General features: G+C 36.5%; 1 protein-coding gene across 1 annotated transcript in view; it reads left to right on the forward strand.

Annotated features, from left to right (window-relative positions):
* The window catches only part of LOC122815047 (extracellular calcium-sensing receptor-like), a 270,860-nt gene that overhangs the window by 69,145 nt on the left and 180,439 nt on the right, over positions 1-21,276 (forward strand). Inside the window, exon 4 of the mRNA XM_044087294.1 lies at positions 16,740-16,937. Within this exon, the coding sequence (XP_043943229.1) occupies positions 16,740-16,937 (198 nt within the window). The remainder of the gene's footprint in view (positions 1-16,739; positions 16,938-21,276) is intronic.

Below are 21,276 nucleotides of genomic sequence, written 5' to 3' on the forward strand. Positions count from 1 at the left end.
GCCTAATCTCCCATTTCTGCATAGCCCTACCTATACCAAGTCCTATAACCTACACAGCACTACCCGTATCCAATCCTGTAAACTACAATGCACTAACACTACCCAATCCTGTAAACTATGTAGCACTACCTTTACCCAATCCTGTAAACTACACAGGACTACCTCTACCTAAGCCTGTAAAATACATAGCACTACCTCTACCCAAACCTGTAAACTACACAGCACTACCTGTACCTAAGCCTGTAAACTATGTAGCCCTACCGCTACCCAATCCTGTAAACTACACAGCCTTTAACCTAATCCTGTAAACTACACAGCACTACCTCTACCCAATCCTGTAAACTACACAGCATTACCTCTACCCAATCCTGTAAACTACATAGCACTACCTCTACCCAGTCCTGTAAACTACACAGCACTACCTCTACCTAATCCTGTAAACTACACAGCACTACCTCTACCTAAGCCTGTAAACTACATAGCATTACTTCTACCCAATCCTGTAAACTACACAGCACTACCTGTACCTAAGCCTGTAAACTACACAGCACTACCTCTACCCAATCCTGTAAACTATGTAGCACTACCTCTACCCAATCCTGTAAACTACACAGCATTACCTCTACCCAATCCTGTAAACTACATAGCACTACCTCTACCCAGTCCTGTAAACTACACAGCACTACCTCTACCTAATCCTGTAAACTACACAGCACTACCTCTACCTAAGCCTGTAAACTACATAGCATTACTTCTACCCAATCCTGTAAACTACACAGCACTACCTGTACCTAAGCCTGTAAACTACACAGCACTACCTCTACCCAATTCTGTAAACTACATAGCATTACTTCTACCCAATCCTGTAAACTACACAGCACTACCTGTACCTAAGCCTGTAAACTACACAGCACTACCTCTACCCAATCCTGTAAACTATGTAGCACTACCTCTACCTAAGCCTGTAAATTACACAGCACTACCTCTACCTAAGCCTGTAAACTACACAGCACTAACTCTACCCAATCCTGTAAACTACATAGCACTACCTCTACCCAATCCTGTAAACTACATAGCACTACCTCTACCTAATCCTGTAAACTACAATGCACTAACTCTACCCAATCCTGTAAACTACATAGCACTACCTCTACCTAATCCTGTAAACTACATAGCACTACCTCTACCCAATTCTGTAAACTACAATGCACTAACTCTACCCAATCCTGTAAACTACATAGCACTACCTCTACCCAATCCTGTAAACTACAATGCACTAACTCTACCCAGTCCTGTAAACTACGTAGCCCTACCTCTACTCAACCCTGTAAACTACATTGCACTACCTCTACCCAGTGCTGTAAAGTACATAGCCATACATCTATGCAACCCTGTAAACTACATAGCCCTACCTCTACCCAACCCTGTAAACTACATAGCACTACCTCTACCCAATCTTGTAAACTACATAGCACTACCTCTACCCAATCCTGTAAACTACATAGCACTACCTCTACCCAATCCTGTAAACTACATAGCACTACCTCTATCCAATCCTGTAAACTACATAGCACTACCTCTACCCAATCCTGTAAACTACATAGCACTACCTCTACCCAATCCTGTAAACTACATAGCCATACCCCTACCCCTACCCAGTCCTGTAAACTACAATGTGCTAGCTGAACTGAAACCCTAAGCTAACAGTGCCACCCAATTCCCAAATTAACTCCTCAGTTCCTTAGCCTAAACCTCCGCTCCCACTCCCTGACCCTGAAATCCCTGATCACTCTCTAAACTTTAAACATCACCCCTCAAACTTAAATTCCTTCATCATTCCCTAATCCTAGAGCTCTCTTCCCGGTCTCCATAATAATAATCCCCCACATCTTCCCCACAGCTGCTTACTCAAACTTATATTTGAGCATGAGCATTGCGCAGCAGCCAAGCAAAGCTAAAAGGCACTTGATTCTCTGGTTTTGAGACAGTGGTTTTTCAGCACTTGAGACTTAAGCCCCTGTATGAACACAGGGGAAATTGGGTGGAATAGTGGCCCAGTAATTAGCATTGGTGTCTCACTCTGTCCTTAAGTTTTTGGGTATCTTCTGTGCAAAGTCTACACATCCTTCCTGTACTCCCTTGGGCTATTGTTGGGTTCACTGGTTTCTTTCAACCTCTCACATTGCACTGCAGGTGAATTGTCAATCCTCATAATTGCTCATATATGTCCAGTCCATGCCATAAATGAACAAGTGTGTGTGCGTTTGTGTGTGTGCGTGTGTGTGTGTGTTTGTGTGTGTGTGTGTGTGTGTGTGTGTGTGTGTGTGTGTGTGTGTGTGTAAGAGAGCATGTGTCCATTTTCCTTTATGCAGAAGAGTCTGTGAATGCCCTTTGGTATGACCTTCCTACTGCATGCAGGATGTTTACTGCATGTTGCCTTCTGCACAATATAATCATGCATGAGTCTAGAGGTGAAATGTCTCATGATGTCACTGCAGCTCACAGTACAGGCCCTAACACATCTGATAATAGTATTGGTGGCCAGCCAGCAGAAGTACTGAGGGACCTCATGTGGCAGGCTTGTGCATGGTATACAGTTGCACAGGTAAAGATGAACCACAACATTCAGGTTAGTGTTTCCTCATTATAAAAACACCCAGAGTATAAGTGATGCACATAGTGCTTTGTGTAGGCTGTGCTCTGTGGTGCATGGTCTCCTGTTACTCTTCACCTGGCAGTCCCTCTCTTCTTTAAATATTTTTTATTATTTTCTACAATATAGTTACTCATTTTGTGTATATCTATCTACTCTATATCACTCTATATCTATCTATATTTACTTTTTATAATATTTATTCCTGACTGTTCACTGAGATCTGAGGAATGAATAGAACTGGCATCATATAAGGAATAAATGCATTGTGTGCTGTTTTGTTGAATGAGTTTTGTTTAGGGACGGTATTTACATATGCACGTTCTGCTTCTGCTGTAAGGTTCATTAAAGTAAAATTTACATTTGAATTGCATTACTTGACTGAAGTGTTGAAAGAAATTGTATATATTTAATGATATACTGCTGATCTCTTCCAGTTTGCATTTTTTTCTGAGTTGATACCAGTCACAGGAAAGGAAAATGTAAAACATTTATTTGTTTTACAATGCATGTTTCTCCACTTTCAATTTAGTAAAAGAAGAAGTCATTTTTATAGTAATGTACTGCGCATCAGATTAATTAATGTTGTAAATCACAACAACCATTGTGTCATCAGAATTAGTAGCTATTATCATTTGACTAGTGCTGAGGGTGAAGAGGCAACAGGGCTGATGCTGATGTCAGGATGAATGTCAGTCATGTAATCATTTTTTCACTGTGTGTTAGGCTGCTAATAGTGTATATTAGTTCCTCTCCGAACCCCATTTTTATGGATTCATTTTTAATTTATCATTTGTGTAATGGTCAGAATTAGCATTGTTCATCTTAACACTCATAATACTGAATATGCCCTTAATGGTGTTAAACATTGCTCTCTACAACTTACCTCTTTCTTTCCACAATGGATTTTTTCTTGCATTATAAGCAATATCATTATTCAACTGAAAAGCCTCTTAGTACTGAAATGCATTGTACACCAAAGTTTTCTTTCCATTCTCCATACCCCAGTTGCATACACATATATTGTTTACATTCACTTTTCCATTAAACAGTGACATTAGTGTACTGAAACACATGTTGTGGCACTGAGGCATGTCATGCTATTACTACCTACAGTGTTAACTCTGGCTTATAGTAGGGCCAGGTGAAATGTGTCCTATACAATGTCCCTTAAAGATAGGGTGAGGGATATGTTCATGGTCATGAGGAAGCGCTCACATGTCACCTTGATGCTGACTTCCTGTGATGATGTGACCTAATAAATGCAGGTGATTCTACAGAGATTTGACAGTGCTGCAGGAGTGAGACCTTGAATGCGAAGTTCACTTACATATAGTTGAACACTAAGGCCTGCTTGAATTTTCTTTTAAGTCCTCCTACTATTTCCAGAACTTTCCTAAGAAACACTTGTGTGATGTGATATGCCCCCATATCTTTGCACAGCACCCTGTCCTCTTCCCCATCCACAACCAACTCCTACCTGAGTCTGGTAGGTCCAGACTACTGTATGAACAGAGGCAGAAATCATTGTTATGTGTGCCATCATGCTGTGCATGAGCGTGACCATGGTATTATTTCTATTCTCTGCCACTTCTATGTAGTGCTGAAAAATCCTCATGTATTCCCTGCAGTACTCTCACCATCGCTACCTGACTCTCTGTGCCAGAGGATATTAGAATGAACAATGTCATAGAACATTTTCTGTTGGGCATTGAATTATTTTCATGTTTCTAAAAGTAGCTGTGAGATGTACCTGTACCTACCACTCCTTTCTCAGGAGTTACAGATGACGCTGCTATGTCTGTAATGGTGCTGTTCTGTAGAATGTATTCCAGTGGTTGAGTAGACACTGATGTTGAAGTGCATGGGTTCTATCCCTGCACATCCTGCCAATGTAATGTCCCCATGTACTTGATTTATGACAAGGTGTCACTTCCTGCAGACTTATGTAACTGCTGTGGGGTGTTCCACTGTCCTCAGGCTGTCTCATGAGTATATTAACACTGTCATTTTCAACAGTTATTTTGCTGATGACATCTTCTAGATGTACTTGTAAATTGAAAGCGCTACTTTCTGCAACTGACCCTGTGAAGTATTAATTGTATTACATTAATAGTGAGACAATTGGTCAAACTACTGAATGCTGTGTATTGAGTTGTACAGGACACTTACTATGCACACTGACTTCACTTTCACAATTGGCAAAAATGGAGGATTCACATGTTGACAGTAAATATCATATATTACAGGTAAGCAGTAACCCTCTGCAGTTACCCTGTTAATATGAATATGTCATGGTGGATGCACTAACTTTCCTGACCACATGTTTCTGGATGCTGTTGACATGGATAGCTGCCAGTGTCCACACCACATCTGATTATGTCATGGTGGATGCACTAACCTCCCTGACCACATGTTTGTGGATGCTGTTGACATGGAATGCTGCCAGTGTCCACACCACATCTGATTATGTCATGGTGGATGCACTAACCTTCCTGACCACATGTTTGTGGATGCTGTTGACATGGATAGCTTCCAGTGTCCACACCACATCTGATTATGTCATGGTGGATGCACTAACCTCCCTGACCACATGTTTGTGGATGCTGTTGACATGGAATGCTGCCAGTGTCCACACCACATCTGATTATGTCATGGTGGATGCACTAACCTTCCTGACCACGTTTGTGGATGCTGTTGACATGGATAGCTGCCAGTGTCCACACCACATCTGATTATGCCTGTGCCATTCTCATCAGTACCCTAGTTATCTGCCCTTTGCAGAGCAGGCATTACTCATTGGGTGTTAAAGAGATACGTGTGGGAGGACCCAACCTGTACTGCTATGGGCAATTGCCTCCTATCGTACCTTTGCTCTGGCATGCCCTGCCATATCTTTATCCCTTTTTTGCACTGTGTCAATGTGTGATTACTTCTCCCAACAGCATTTATGTCCATAACCATCTGCTTCTACACCTTTACTCTCTGAACTTGTTTTGGCAGCCCTTTTCCAAAAATAATAATTGTTATATATACATAGGACACCCAGAATGATACAGCTCTCCTCAGTTCTGAAATTGTCATCCCTCTGTCTTGTTCTCTGATGCTGCTCCATCGTACTTTAACCAGGAACAACATATATGAGTAACTAATGAAATTTGATTTAGCAAAATTAAACACACTCATCATCCCTGCGACAAATGACATGAAAGCATGCCTGAATTCCTTACATATATATTCCTTTTTAACACCATGACTATAGTACCAAAAGGAAACAAATCTTAAATCATACATCATGGTCTAGAAATGACAAAAAATAAATACATAAAATGAACAAGACTTTAGAATTTCCACCATTATCCTGTTCACAATGAAATATTCATTGACCTCTCCCCATACGTTCACTGTGTAAATAATGATACCATGCACTCTCTGCTTTAAAAAATGACACCTGAAGTTCTGAACTCTTTATTACCACTACTGTCATTCTCTTCAACATACACGAATTGCATATAACACTGTCTTTACTTTGGAAAATATACATTTCCCTGAAACATACCTCTCAACCTCTTAGAGCAAGAAATACAGACAAAGGCACAAATAATGAGGGGACAAAGGCCCAAAAATATGGACATTTTTTAAATATTGCTCATACAAACTTAGAATGTTTACAGAATAACAGGCTTTACATTAGAATGCATTTTCTGAAGGATATATACACTGAAATTCAAATGTGTGCTATTATTTTTTGACTTAAGTCCTCAGTGGCTTGCCAGTGATTTGCCAGAAAAAACACAATTTTATGAGAACAGTCCAAAAATATGAGGCAAAAATCTGGACAGTTGAGAGGTATGCCCTGAAAGTATTTATCTATTAAGTTGAATTTGCATAGCTTTGCTAATATTTTATAAGTATAAAATTGCTTTTGGTTTACTTTAAAAAAATTCACATTTCCCACAGTAATTGCTGTTAAATCTATTGCAGATAACTATGATGGGTTTACAGTTATTTACAGAAATTCAAGCTGATTTGCCTATGTTGCATACAAAATAAAGTCAACTGCATTGTTTTTTTATTCATCACAGTAATATGTGTGTGAGTGTGTGTGTGTGTGTGTGTGTGTGTGTGTGTGTGTGTGTGTGTGTGTGTGTGTGTGTGTGTGTATGCGTGTGTGTTTGTGTGTCTGTGTGCATCTGTGTGTGTGTGTACATGAGCGTGTGTTCATCTGTGCATGTGTGTGTGTCCATCTGTGTGTGCATGTGCGCATATGTGTGTGCGTGTGTGTGTGTGCGTGTGCACATGTGCAAGTGGTGTGTGTGTGTTTGTGTGTGTGTGTGTGTGTGTGTGTGTGTGTGTGTGTGTGTGTGCGTATGTTTCATTGTATAGGCAAAAATAGCCTTCAGGTAATTGTGAATGAGCTATGCTGAACAGTGCTGGCTTCAGAAATGTGCTTCTGCTAATAACATGTCTTAACAGAAATCAAATATGCCAGAGTTTAAAATGAAAAATGTGACTTTAATGATGTTAAATCCACTGCCATCATGAAGAGTATGACATGCTTTAGAACTTCCTAACAGAAATTCTGTTTAGTAAAGCAGTGAAACACCAGCTGCACATGGTATTCATAAGTCACAGTTATAAAACAATAATAATGAAAGAATTACCTCAATCTCTACTTAAAACTGCCGTCCTACTCCTTAGCTAAACAGTGGAACACTCTCCCCACACACCTACGCAACCTATCTAACCATAAAAATTTCAAATCTCAGTTACTCTCTCATCTTTCTTCCAAATGGGAATGTCTTTGCCATACTGCAACTTAATCCCCCCATTCCACCTTGCACTGACTCATCCAACTACCTTTACTATTACTTCATCCAACCAAAAACAATTCCTCCCCTACTAAAAACTAATTTTCTCTCTAATATCTATTGTACTATACTCTCTAATCTGAAATATACTATTACCCTCTCCTTGCATAATATTTTCCTAACCTACTAATGGCTAGTAGCTATATATTTTGAAATGTTAAATCTACAACTGAGTTTATAACAAAAATATTCACTTTATGTAAATGTTTAAATTTCTGTATTGAATTATATCTTTTTATTTCTGTAACATTGTGACAAGCTAATTGCAAATATCATGGAGCTTATCTGTAAAAGTTTAATTAGCTGTATGAACTATGTCTTTTTATAACATGTGAAATGTAACTTGCAATTATTGTGGAGCTTTTCTCCCTGGGCCTCCACTGAAAACAGGCTCTTCTTGGTCCAGTGGATTTCCCTGGTCATCAAACTTAAATAAATAAATAAAATATCATGCCTCCAGTGCCAGTAACCATTTGATACGTTGGGACCTGCTAGAGCTATTCCCCCTTCTTCAAGGTATGTCAATCATGAAGTTGGGATATATACCTTTGGGGAGTGTGGGGGATTCACCCCTCAAATGGGCAGGTGCAAGGGGGGCCCTGCAAAAAGAAGTTTTAAGGAGAAGAGTGATTTTTGAAATCTGCTCTTTTCCTGTGTTCGGTCTTTTTTTTTTCCAGCTTTTTTGGCACTTAGAATTTTGATTGCCAGCATTTCAATAGGGAGCCTTCCATACCATTTCAGTATATGATATTAATAAAACAATGTTGATTTCTAGTGAAACATTGCTCTGCTTAATGAAGTACACATATATGCCCATGACAATGTAATGCAGTCATGAATGCTTTCCTTAGACAATCAATGTCATCTGCACATAGCCATTGAAATTTAAAAAATAAAATTACAAAGCAACTGGTAAATATAACTTCACAAAAATATAATTTCCATGAGTAAAACCCCTGCATGACTACATGGGTTGGGTGTGATGGTGTCACACATTAGGCAATGTGGTTCCCACCCTCTGAAATACAGCCCCACAGTTATGTTTCTTACTTTGGTTCTGGTACTTCTAATGATAGCTGCACCTGTGATGACACCAGGCAAAGCATGAAAGCTGGTCTGATAAAGAGACTAAGATTAAGTTCTATGTCTGGCAGGAATCATACCTGCCTAAAATTAAAGTGCATTGACCAGCACTGAGCACCTGTTACCCATGCCAGAGATCACCCACTCAGAGCACTTGTATCAGCACAGGTATGATGACCTACAGAACAGCAAGCCTAACCAGCTTGCTGAGTGGGTTGACCAGGTTAGAATGAGAAGGTCAGAGTTCTACAGGCAAATATTTTAAAATTTTATTTTTTCATCTTAATTCACAAATGTTGTTAAAAAATGTTAGAGTAATATTATAAATATATGTTATGTAAATGTAGCTAAATCCAAGAAGAAATGTACATGTGAATGCAAAGATGTATGTATGTATGTGTAAGCAAAAAGGTTTAAGCAAGCATAAGCATATCTGTAAACAGAAATTAAAATTCTGTTTGGTATGTGCATGTAGGGAGATAAATGTGTGTATAAATGTATATGTATGTGTATGATTAAACTATAGATATATATGTATGTATATAACTATATTAAAGTATTATTTCTGCAGAAATATGCATCTCTTGCTCTCTAAATATATACACACACACACACACACACACACACACACACACACACACACACACACACACACACACACACATATATATATATATATATAGAGAGAGAGAGCAAGAGAGAGAGAGAAAAAGAGAAAAAGAGATGTATTTATACACAAACATATATGAGCATATCTTCACTGGCACATGCTTACCTTAATTACACTGTAATTATTAGCTTAGTAATGATTTCTATTAGAGGCAGACAGGTTTTAAAAATGAATTGCTCTGTAGAGTTCAAGATGGCCACCGAGCACTGAACACACACTTTCTGCTGCTCCTGTATCAACTAATTCTATCTGCTCAAAATAATCTGCATCTAGCATCAAAAGTCAAAAGAAAGGGGTATTTTTGCTTAAATATGTTTAAAGGATATGATCTAGAGCTGCATTTTTGAAAAAAGCTAATTCTAACATTTTTATTTAAGTACTTACCTGTACTCACTCTGTGGAGGGCCGCGGCCACATGGTAGAATCCTTCTCTGCAAATGACTGTGTTCTAAATAAGAGAAGTTTAAAAAGGAAATTTTAAGCACTCATCTTTGTTCTAATCCTGAAAAATATTTCATTTAGAGATGGCTAGCCAGCAAGAATCCATGGACTCTACAACTTCAAAAAGTAAGTTTCTTCTATAATTTCCCCTGAGAAGGATGTAATAACCAAGAGGCAAAGAATAAATAAATCAACACAAGAGCTGAACAAAGGCACTACTAAATCCATAGGTGACTCTGCACTTTCACTGGATGACATTAAGACTGCATTACAACCCTTACAAGAGGGTTTCAAGCTATTTTCAGACAAATTAAACTCTTTTGGTTCAAACCTGGATCAAATCATAACAAGAATCAACTCAATTGACAATAAAACTGAAGAGAACTCCATGCAGATACAGGATCTACAGACCAAGGTAAATGCAAATGATAAAATTATTAGTGACTTACAACAAAAAATAATTGATGAAGCTTGCAGTAGGAAAAATAATATTTTAATACGTGGTATTACGGAAAAGTTTGATCAAGCCCAATTGCCTGTAATACTAACTGAAATTTTTGAGGATATTACTGACAATAAAACCTTTGCAAAAGAAATTACTGTTGAAAGAGTCCACAGAGCATTATGAAGAGCTCAAACTGAAGGTAACCCTAGACAGATTTATGCAAAACTCCTTAATGCTGCACATGTCAATTTACTTCTTATGGCTGCAACGAAAAAGAAAAACATCTCATGGAGAGGGTACAGGATTTCAATTTCACAGGATCTGCCTTAGCCCATTAAAACTCAGAGACAAGCTCTAGCCCCTTTTCTGTGCTTTGCTAATAAAAATAATCTGCATTTCCAAATGAAGTACCCAGCCATCCTCTCCTTCAACTACAATGATCAAAAGTTCCTTATACATTCTGTGGATGAAGCTAAAAAAACATTTATGCAAGCCTTCAAGGAACTATGTGTTAATTAAGTCTTAGGACAAGGTTAGTTAAAAATACGACTATGCTAAAGCAGCTTATATTTACTGTAATGTCTGTAAACACTGACAGAAGAATATACATACCCTAGTATATGTTCTGTTCATTTTCTGACATCTTCTGGCTCTCCTGAGACTGTTTTGTCATTTGGATTCCTTCAGTGTTTAATGGCTCCGATTTTTGTGACCAGCATTGCTACCTGAGGCCTGCAAACCCCACAAGGGTTTTTCAAGTCTCCACAGCCATTTTAGCATTCCATAACCCAGAATGCAACTAAAATGTTGGCCAATGATGCCACGGGGTCAGAGAGCATGGGAAAAGAAGCAATGCATTACTGGGAATGTTAAAATTGCAAAATACATCGTAATTATGAAGAAATGGATCTTGAAATCACTTTCATGGTACATTTAGTTGTTGAAAAACTGAACGAACACTAAAGGACACTGGTCAGGGTAATGTTGGTAGCAATATAATAAGTTTAAAAATGCATTTTATTCTTTTTGTTATATATAGTTAATGCAGGTTATATGTGTATCTCTTGTCTCTCCTAATGTTTGCCAAATATCTAGCACTAGTTAAACTGCTATATTGGTGAATAAGCTCTGATTTAATTTCATTGAATTTCCATGTTACAGTTCTGTAATTGTCCTGAAACTTATAGAGATGCAGTATATGGTTGTGTGTGTGTGTGTTTTTTTTAAGTATCAGGTGCCACAAAAGCAAATGCTTTGCAAATTCAGCTGATTATTTTGGGTGTATTAAAAATTGCTTTACTTTATATTAGGTGCAAGTGTTGATTTTTAATACTAACGGTTATCTAATTTTTATTGATTGTGCCGTTACCCTTGGGAATGCCAGTTATAGTAACATTTGTCTTTATTGTCTGTGATAAGGTATATTATTCTTGCTATATAGTGAATTAGTCTCAATTAATATGTACAATTATAATATTATATATTAGTTCAACCTTATCTGCCTAGTTACATAACTAAAATTCCAAGTTATATATCCTTAATTAACTAGCTTAAGCTCTTTTTTGCATTTATCTGTCTATTCCCTACTAACATGTTACTACTGATTTGTATTTGGAGTGGCATGAGGGTGTAGCGTGAATACTGGTTGGCACTTGGACTATTGTGGTTAGTATTTATGTCTCCCTGCTTCTTTCATGTAACATCCTTTTTATACAAAAATGTTCAATAACAGTTTATTTGTATCTATTGCATTTTCATACAAAATTAGTTCAGAGAAACTGGTGGTTAGGCATAGGATTTAAGGTAAGATGCATGGATGCCAGAATACCAGTTCTGTTTATAGTTTATTTTCTGTTGCTTGTAAAAAGACTTACTATTGTTTGGACCGTCCCTAGTAAAACTCTTATCTCTACTTACCTAAACAATTAGTCATTTCTTGACCTGATAGATGATTAGGGTGAACTCCTGGAATGTAAACGGTCTTCATGAAATTAAAAAAAAAAGCTGGTTATGCACCTGATCTATCAGGATATATCTAACATTTTCTTTTTACAAGAGACCCATATGACAAATGATCAATGGGACAATATCAAAAAAAGAAATTGGATTAGACTTATTATATCGGCAGGGGTTAGCCTATCATCAAAAGGCACCACTATTTTAATTAAAAAGTCCTTTCCTGGGGAAGTACTAAATACCAAATTTGACCCAAATGGCAGATGGTGTTTATTTTCCTGCTCCTACCCACAGGTTAAATTCCTGATTCTATTCTTAAACCTGTATAGTCCATGTTCAAACCAACATGTGCTCATCTCTGAAATACATAATTTACTACTTCAATACCATAATCATCTATACATTATTGGCAGTGACTGGAATGCACTCATCGACCCCTCATATGATAGTTTGAACAAAAATGGAAAACAGCCCTCCCAAATAACTGCATCTATTCAAGATATGATGAATAGTTTCAACTTAGTTGACCCTTTCTTAATATTTGATATTGACAGGGATGCTAATAAGTTCACTTTTTACTCAGCCTCACACAAAGTTTGGTCTAGAATTGACTACTTTTTGATCTTGGATGCTTTTTCTAATAAAATTGACAACTTTACCTTCGCAATGGTGGTGCTGCTATAACGTTGTCGCCTCACAGTAAGATGCTGTCCGGTTCGATTCTCAGCTAGAGCGTCTTCTGTGTAGAGACATGCGTGAATGGGCGTACCTTCACTGAAGGTTGTGCATCGGGGCTGGTAACTCGGCATGTAAAAATCAACTACCAATCATTAGTGGACCGGAGTTCCGCTGTGGCGACCCCTAACCGGGAAAAGCCGAAAGACACAACAACAACAACAACAACAGCAACAACAATAACAACAACAACCTTTGATGCTAGATCTATATCTGATCACTCAAATATAATACTTTGTATTAATCCTAATCAGCACTGGAACTATGACAGCAAGAATCCCACTTGGTCACTAAATAGTAACATCCTTAAAAAAGAGGATGTTTTGCAGGAGGTCAATGAATATTTAAAACATTTGGAAGCCGAAACTTTATTTTTCACCATCCCTTTAGATATACAATGGGCAGCAGCTAAAGTAGTCATTAGAGGAATACTTATTCAAAAAGCATCTTATTATAAAAAGAAAGAAAGGTTATACATAAACAACCTTACCAAAGAGTTTAAGACAACTGATGCCCAATTGCAAAAATGTTTTTCCCCTGAGCTGGAAAATAAATTACACGAAATACAAAAAAAAAAATCTATTCCTTTCACTAGCAAAACCACTCTTTGGTAGAAATGAAGCTTTTGCACAGATACTCAAAATGGGCTCAAACTCCATTCAGGACTCTATATAGATTAATAAATATCAAAGAAGGACCAAACTATACAAAGGAAATTAATTATAAAGGGGAAAAATCTATATAGAAATAGAGACATTGTAAACTTGTTTGTAGATATTTTCACTGAAATTTACAATCCCAAAACCCAAATTCAAAAAGAACAATACACAGAATTTCTTAATGAGCTTTCTGTCCCAAAATTATCTCCCACAAAAAATACCCTTTTAAACAGCCCTATAACACTGAATGAAATAACATTAGCTATTAAAAACTCAAACCTAATAAGGCGCCAGTCCCTGATGGCTTTACAGTTGAATTTTACAAAACTTTTTGTAGTAAACTCAAAAAAATCCTCCTAAATATCTACAATTATATCATAGCTGAAGGGATTACAGACAAGTATATGAACAATTTCAAAACTATTTTAATCCCAAAACCAAACTCGGACAAATCTAACCCTCTTAATTATAGGCCTATTGCCCTTATTAATGAAGACATAAAAATTTTATCTACCATTTTTGCTAATAGAATTCAGAAAGTTATGGCTTCAATCAGTTATTTGTTTATATCATGTTACCACAGATGTCAAGTGAATTTAATATCGAGGTACTGTTCTTTTTGGTCTATACAAGGTGTTTTCGTTGTTGACTGCAAAATTATATATAACTTTTTTTGCCACAATTTATTTTCATGAAACTCTACCAACATATATGTTCCATTTGGTGTTTTGAAACATAATGACTACATCAATCTGGTCTTATTCAGATTGGATTTTAATCATTTGAGGGACATTAGGACTATAACCCATACTGCCTGAATATCAGGATATATGCCTTCCTGTGTATGTCAGCTTCAAGCTATTGACTATTTAGTCTTCAGCTCATATGTTTATTGAACTAGGTATGAAACCGTCATTTTGGAGCAGTTTTGTTGTCGATTTGGAGGAAACTTCGGTGTTCATCAGGAGACTGCTATATACATTGTATTCATGGACTCAGTACAAATATTAGATGTTATAACATATTCATTGGATTTTCCTATGCCACTCAGCTTATATGAATCTCAGTAACAAATATTATAATTATTGTAGTTAAAGTACATGCACTGATATTGTTATATGTTTATGTTATTATAAGTGATTTTGTACACTTTCTGTGACTGCATATTTCATTATTTTTTTGCAGGAAACTTACACACAGCAAGGACGCTATTACTAATGGTATTGGTTAGGTATGAATCTAGCCAATTTGAGTTTCCTTAAGTCAATTAGGCCACACTGCAATATAGGGCTGGGCAACAATCATACATCTGTTGTTGCCTTACACTATTTGGATTATATTTTACTCTATAAGAAACAATCAATGATTATCAGTGTCATCTCCTTTGTTTTGATGTATTTATTAAATCTAATAATACAAATAACAAATAATAAGCATCTTATTTCTTTTATGTAGAGTGGCACAAAGGCATTTTGTGACTAGGAAGACTGGGTGGGTTTGTTCAGTAAAACATAACTTATCAGTCCAGGACATATTTATCTTAGGTGTTTTAATATTATGGATGCAGGCATTGGACTAATATCTGTGGACAGTATTTCGTCACAATAACATTTTAGTTATTCAACATCCAGTTATTTAGACCTGTAAGTGTTTATTAAGGTCCTTTTGTTTGCTCATACTCAATAGTATTGAGATGTTATTAGGATGTTGTATTGTTATTGGTATCAGGATGAGGTTAAAACTTTGAGTCCCCAATATACCAGTTTGTACCTACTTTTTATTGGTCATAACTTATTTATATCTATTGTTTATTACTAATGTGTTTAGTAACTGGTTAGGTCTCCTCTCTGGTTTTTTGATTAATCTCTACCAATTGGATATATATTAACCACAGTGGGTCACTAAGATAGTACTTTTGACAGTTTGTGGCATATACTTTCTATTAATACAATATTTCTTATTTTGAAACATATTCTAACACTCTCATTTTGGTATATGAATAGATCCAAATAATAGACAGCTTATTGTCATGGATCTGGAAACAGCACTTCAAGGGCTTTGTGTCGATAAAAATGACATTGGTGATTTTGGCATATCTACTCAGAATGGGATTCCACAACAAAGAGATCAAGTTGACAGCTGTAATATTGCCTTTCACAGACTTAGTAAAAGCATGAAAAGTTTGAGAACAAATATTTGGCATTTGAGGCTTTTCAAGGCCTACATGAACAAAGAAATAACCCCTAGGGGTCTGAGAATTAAGATCCAACCTTTAGTGAGCAAGATTGATGATACCTTGACCAATGAATGGTCTCAGGCCCAAAAACAGGCATCTATGAACTTTGTTCGAATTTTAAGCTCATATTATGAACGAACTATAGAAATTAATACCAAAGAGGTCAGTGACCTGTGTGGGGAATTTAAAACTTATGAGGGACATTCACAATTCTCTATATGCCTTAACAAGCCGTCAAAAGAACTTATTGTGTTTGAAAAACAAATTAAGGATATAAAAATTAATAGGGATTTAACTGATTACCAAAGGGGACGACCTTTTGGCACTACTAAGACTGTCAGATTTATGGATACCAGGCAGACCTTAGGTAGTAGAAACAAAAAGAGACCAAGATCAATACTGAAGGGGTCTCATACACATAGCAGTACATCAGTGGATGATTCCACCACTACAGACACTGAAGGGGTCAACACTATGGAATCCATGGTTTCTAAAAAATCCAAAAACCATACCCACCCTTTAAACATATTAGGAGGAGGGGTGGGAGGAAACATAGAAGGTGCAAAGATAGATACAATCGAGGGCCTTTTACAAACACTCATGAGACAATAAGATTACAATATTTTGAATATTTCCAGTACTGTTTTAACAGATGATCAAAAGAAACTTTTGAATAAAGGTTTGAACTTTGTTCCTGTTTATTTGGACAGATCTGATATAGTAAATGATATTAATGATTTTTGTTGGAGGATTAACCTTAAACTTTTCTTTGGGTCTAGACAAAACTCTCAATGATCTAATGAATTTACATTTCACAAATCTAATTTTGTTCCACCCATGAACCGAAATGTAGCTATTTTCCAACAGGCAGTACTTAAGGACATACATTTCAAGCTTGATCAGATTGTCCCTCTCAGACACAATATATCTATTACTGAACAACAGGCATTACAACAACTAAGAGATAACAAAAACATTGTCATTACTCAGGTTGATAAGGGTGGGGCCATAGTTATCATGGATACAGATTATTATCTGGGGGAGGGAAATGGACAATTGTCCAGCCCATCCCATTACATGAAAATGCCCATTGACCCCACACCAAACTTCAAGCAAGAAATTGATGAGTTTTTGGATCTGGCAGTCTCTGAGGGCATTACTTCTGATACAGTGAAGGCACATCTCACGGTAAATGATCCTCAGAAACAAACGTTATATCTTTTGCCTAAGATAAATAAATCCCTCAGTAAACCCCCTGGAAGACCAATTGTTTTCGATATGGGTTCTTTGACTGAACCACTATCTGAGCTCTTAACACTATATCTTAAACCACTTCTTGGCTTCATTCATGCCAGAATACAGGACACCACACAATTTTTACAAATAATTTCTGATAGCCAACTAGAACCTTAATGGTTATTATGCACTCTGGATGTCAAAGCCTTATATACCAATATACCACACTGGGCCGGATTGGAAGCCCTCAATATTTGGCTAGAGAAAGCATAACTATATCCTGTGGGCTTCAACACACTTTTGGTTTGTATGGTAGAACATGTTCTGAATAAAAATGCATTCCATTTTCAGGGTGAATGTTATTGGCAACTCAAGGGTACTGCTATGGGAGCATCTTTTGCTCCCATATATGCGGACCTTTTCATGGGATACATTTAGGAGCATCTAATTTATGATTCCACTCACAATTTATATCTTGAGGAACTGGATATTTGGCGTAGATATCTGGATGATTATTGGTTGGTTTGGCATTCGGATGAGGAGTATCTCGCAGAAGTTATGTCATATCTAAATCAGAATAAATGTGGCATTTAATTTATATCAACTAGTAACCGGTCTGAGATTAATTTTCTGGATGTTAATATCACTCAGAATCCAGATGATACTTTACAAACTAAAACATTTTGCAAATATCCCCAATATAACAACTTGTTACTTGCTACTAACATGCATCCCAACCACATCATTCGGAATATACCCAAATCTCAGTTCCTCAGGATTCATAGAATTTGTTCCTCTGATAATGAATATGAAGAATCCCAGCAAGACCTGGTTAATAGGTTCAGAGCTAGGGGATATAATGAGCTTGACATCCAGGATGCCTGACAGGTTGCCTCTAACTTAACCAGAAATTCACTTCTCATATATCGTGACAAAACCCATACTGAACAGGATGATTCCATCCGCTTCATTACCACATTTGGATGGAACATCAATTTAGTTAGAAATGCCATTTCTAAACATTGGAACATTCTTATTGCTAATGATGAAATAACACCTTTGATTGGTGATATGTGTAAGTATGGGTACAGAAGAGGCAGGACATTAGGTTCCTTCTTTTCTCACTTCAAAAGAGTCAGCTCGGCAGGAGCTATACATCATCAATTAACTATGACAGGTGATAGATTATGGGACACTTATAATTGTGGCCATTGTTCATCTTGTCCATTTAGTTTTACATCTAAGCAGTTCACTAGTAAGAACACTGACAAGGTATATGACATGAAATTCTTTGGTAATTGCAATAGCGATTGGGTTGTGTATCTTGCAACATGCACATGTGCTTCTTTTTATGTTGGACAAACATCACGACCACTTTGTCTGCATATGTCTGAGCATTGTAATGACATACGAACCAAGAGAGAGACTAATGCCTTATATAGACAATGTTTACACCACAACTCAGCTAGATTCCAGTTCACTATTATTGATAGAATCCTTGGTGATAGATCCAATAAACAGGGATGGGCACTCAGTCCTTACAAAGAAAGAGAAGTATTGGATCATCAAAATGGGTGCTTTGCTTCCACCTGGTTTGAATGACCATTTGTAAATTTATGAATTTTTATTCATCATAACTCTTAGTAATTATGTTTACTGTTACTATCACACGTATTGTCATCACAAATGTAAATTCTATATATATATTTTCTTTTTATTTTCTTTTTATTTTCATACAGGAAACTATTTGAATTTTGGGAAGATTCCTATTGGATGGTTCACTCTATATATGTATGTGTGTCACTTTATAGCAGTAACTACCTTTGTTCCCACTGAAGAAACCTGCTGACTGAAACCGGTCTAGGATGTATACTACCTTATGGATTTATATTAAATTGATGTATTAACCTCACTGGTTTTTGTGCTTTTTCACTGTGTTTGGTGCTGGCGCTTTTTGTTTATTCATATTGGTTCTAGCCGTGCACCTGGTCCTACTTGCAGAGGTTTCGTTTTTGGTTTTCAATCATTTCTCTCAAACAATTGGGATTTATGAAGCAAAGACAACTTTGTGACAATACTCTTACCCTACATACAGTAATACTGTTTCTTAAAAAAAACAATCACCCACGATACGCACTAATGCTAGATGCAACCAAGGCTTTTGATAAAGTTGATCTAAACTTTTTATATCTAACCATGGAATACTTTAACTTTCCTGATATGGTCATTAACACTATTAAGATGCTTTATAACAATGCCACTATTTCCCTTTATATTAATAAAACATTATCAAATTCTATCAAAATCACAAATGGAACCAGACAGGGATGTCCACTCTCACCTTATCTTTTTAACTTATATCTTGACCCTCTTCTTATCTGGATCAAACAAAAGACTTATCACCATATCCCAAAAATTTATAACACTGAAACAAAATACTCGGCTTTTTCTGATGACCTCATCTTCTATTTTGAGCTTCCTAACACAGACCTCCAGAAAATCCGAAACTCTATCAACCCCTTCTCAAAGGTCGCTAACTATAAACTAAATCCTACCAAGTCATTCTGTTTTCCTTTAAATTCTAAGAAACATTTAGAATACTATTTCCCCCCTTCAGACATCCCTCTTAAATATTGACTAAAATATTTAGGTATAAATTTCACGCACTTCCATCAAGAGTTAATGAAAACCAACCTTTATAGAGTCTGGGATCAAATAAACAATGATCTAACTAGATGGAAAAACATTATTTTTTCTCTGTTATCAAAATCCACTATAATTAAGATGAATATCCTACCTAGGATCTTTTTCCATCTTAACTCTGTTTTTCTAAATGTTCCTAAAAACTTCTTCTGAAAAATAGAAATCACAATCTCAAAGTTCTTATGGTTCCCCAAATCAACCAGAATATTATATAGGAAGCTAATTACCCCAAAGACCAAAGGTGGTTTAAATCTTCCAGACTTCAGCCTTTACTATCATATAATTACTGCTGGCCGCTTAATACAAATAGCCAGTTATGACCCATATGCCGAATCTTGGTCCCCAACATGGGTCAAGATCTGGTATAATTATATATTTTCATTTAAAATTAAATCCCAATCTATCCCCTTTCTCTCACTGGTTGGTGACTACAACACTAATCTCTTGCCTCCACTAAAAAACAAAAGTGTATTTTTTGTGCTCTGATGAGATCTCTTAATTTGCACAATACAATCCCCATTCCCCAACCCATACATCTAAATCCAAATTTAAAAATTAGTAATAAAATGATTGATCTATCAAATTTTCCTATTATCAAGAAGATTACAGTATGGCACTTTTATAGCACTAAACATGCAAAAGAGGTAAAAACTTTATTTGGGGCCCCTAATAAATATGACCCTATTTTAAAGCAACTCAGCTCACTTATAAAGCAAAAATACTCTAGTTACAGAGTGGTGGAGCAAAACATTTGACTATCACAATCAATCATTAATTCACTTTCCCTAAAAAACAAAATGATTTCAAATACTTATAAACTTGTGTCGACCATCATACATATCCATTCACTTCTGTTTTCCAAGTACTGGGATACCAAACAAGTTTAAATTTCTAGAGAGTCTAAATATGAAGCAATTAGCAATACCCTAAATCTAACCACCTTCAAAAAATCTAATTTACACTCAGCTTATGATAAACAATAATTCTTACTATACTCCAGCTGTTTTACTAAAATTCGGATAAAATAAAATCCTAACCTGTCCTTTCTGTTCCCTCCCTCATGTAGACATATTACACATGTTAATTGCTATGTAAATTGTTAATCGCTATGTAATCCAATGTAACTACTGTCTGTTTATTTTAACTGTGGAGCTTTTCTCCCTGGGCCTCTGCTGAAAATGGACCTACGTCCAGTCGGACACTCCCGGTCAACAAATATAAATAAATAAAAATAAAAATAAATAAATGTTTTGGAGTTGTAAGAACATCTACAAACTAAGGTGCTCCCTCAGAATTCAGTTAGAAAAAATGGGGTATGAGAAAACCACTTTCTTTTGGCAAATCATGATCTTTAATATAACTCCCAACTCACTCAAAGGTATTTGTCACCATGTCCTTGTTACGGTATGTGCTCTTCTTAAATATTTTATTACCAAAAATTGGATCAACCCAATGGCAATAAAGTATATTTCTGCACACAAACTGTGCATGAATAACAAAAAGAAAAGGGATTATTTTCAGAAATATTGGGAAAATATCTTTGGTCTAATCCAAACTAAGTAAAATCCAGCAAAATCTTTTTTAGGTT

Source organism: Protopterus annectens, chromosome 11.part0 (assembly GCF_019279795.1).
Source record: "Protopterus annectens isolate FY-2018-M chromosome 11.part0, PAN1.0, whole genome shotgun sequence".
In the NCBI taxonomy this organism is placed as follows: Eukaryota; Metazoa; Chordata; order Ceratodontiformes; family Protopteridae; genus Protopterus; species Protopterus annectens.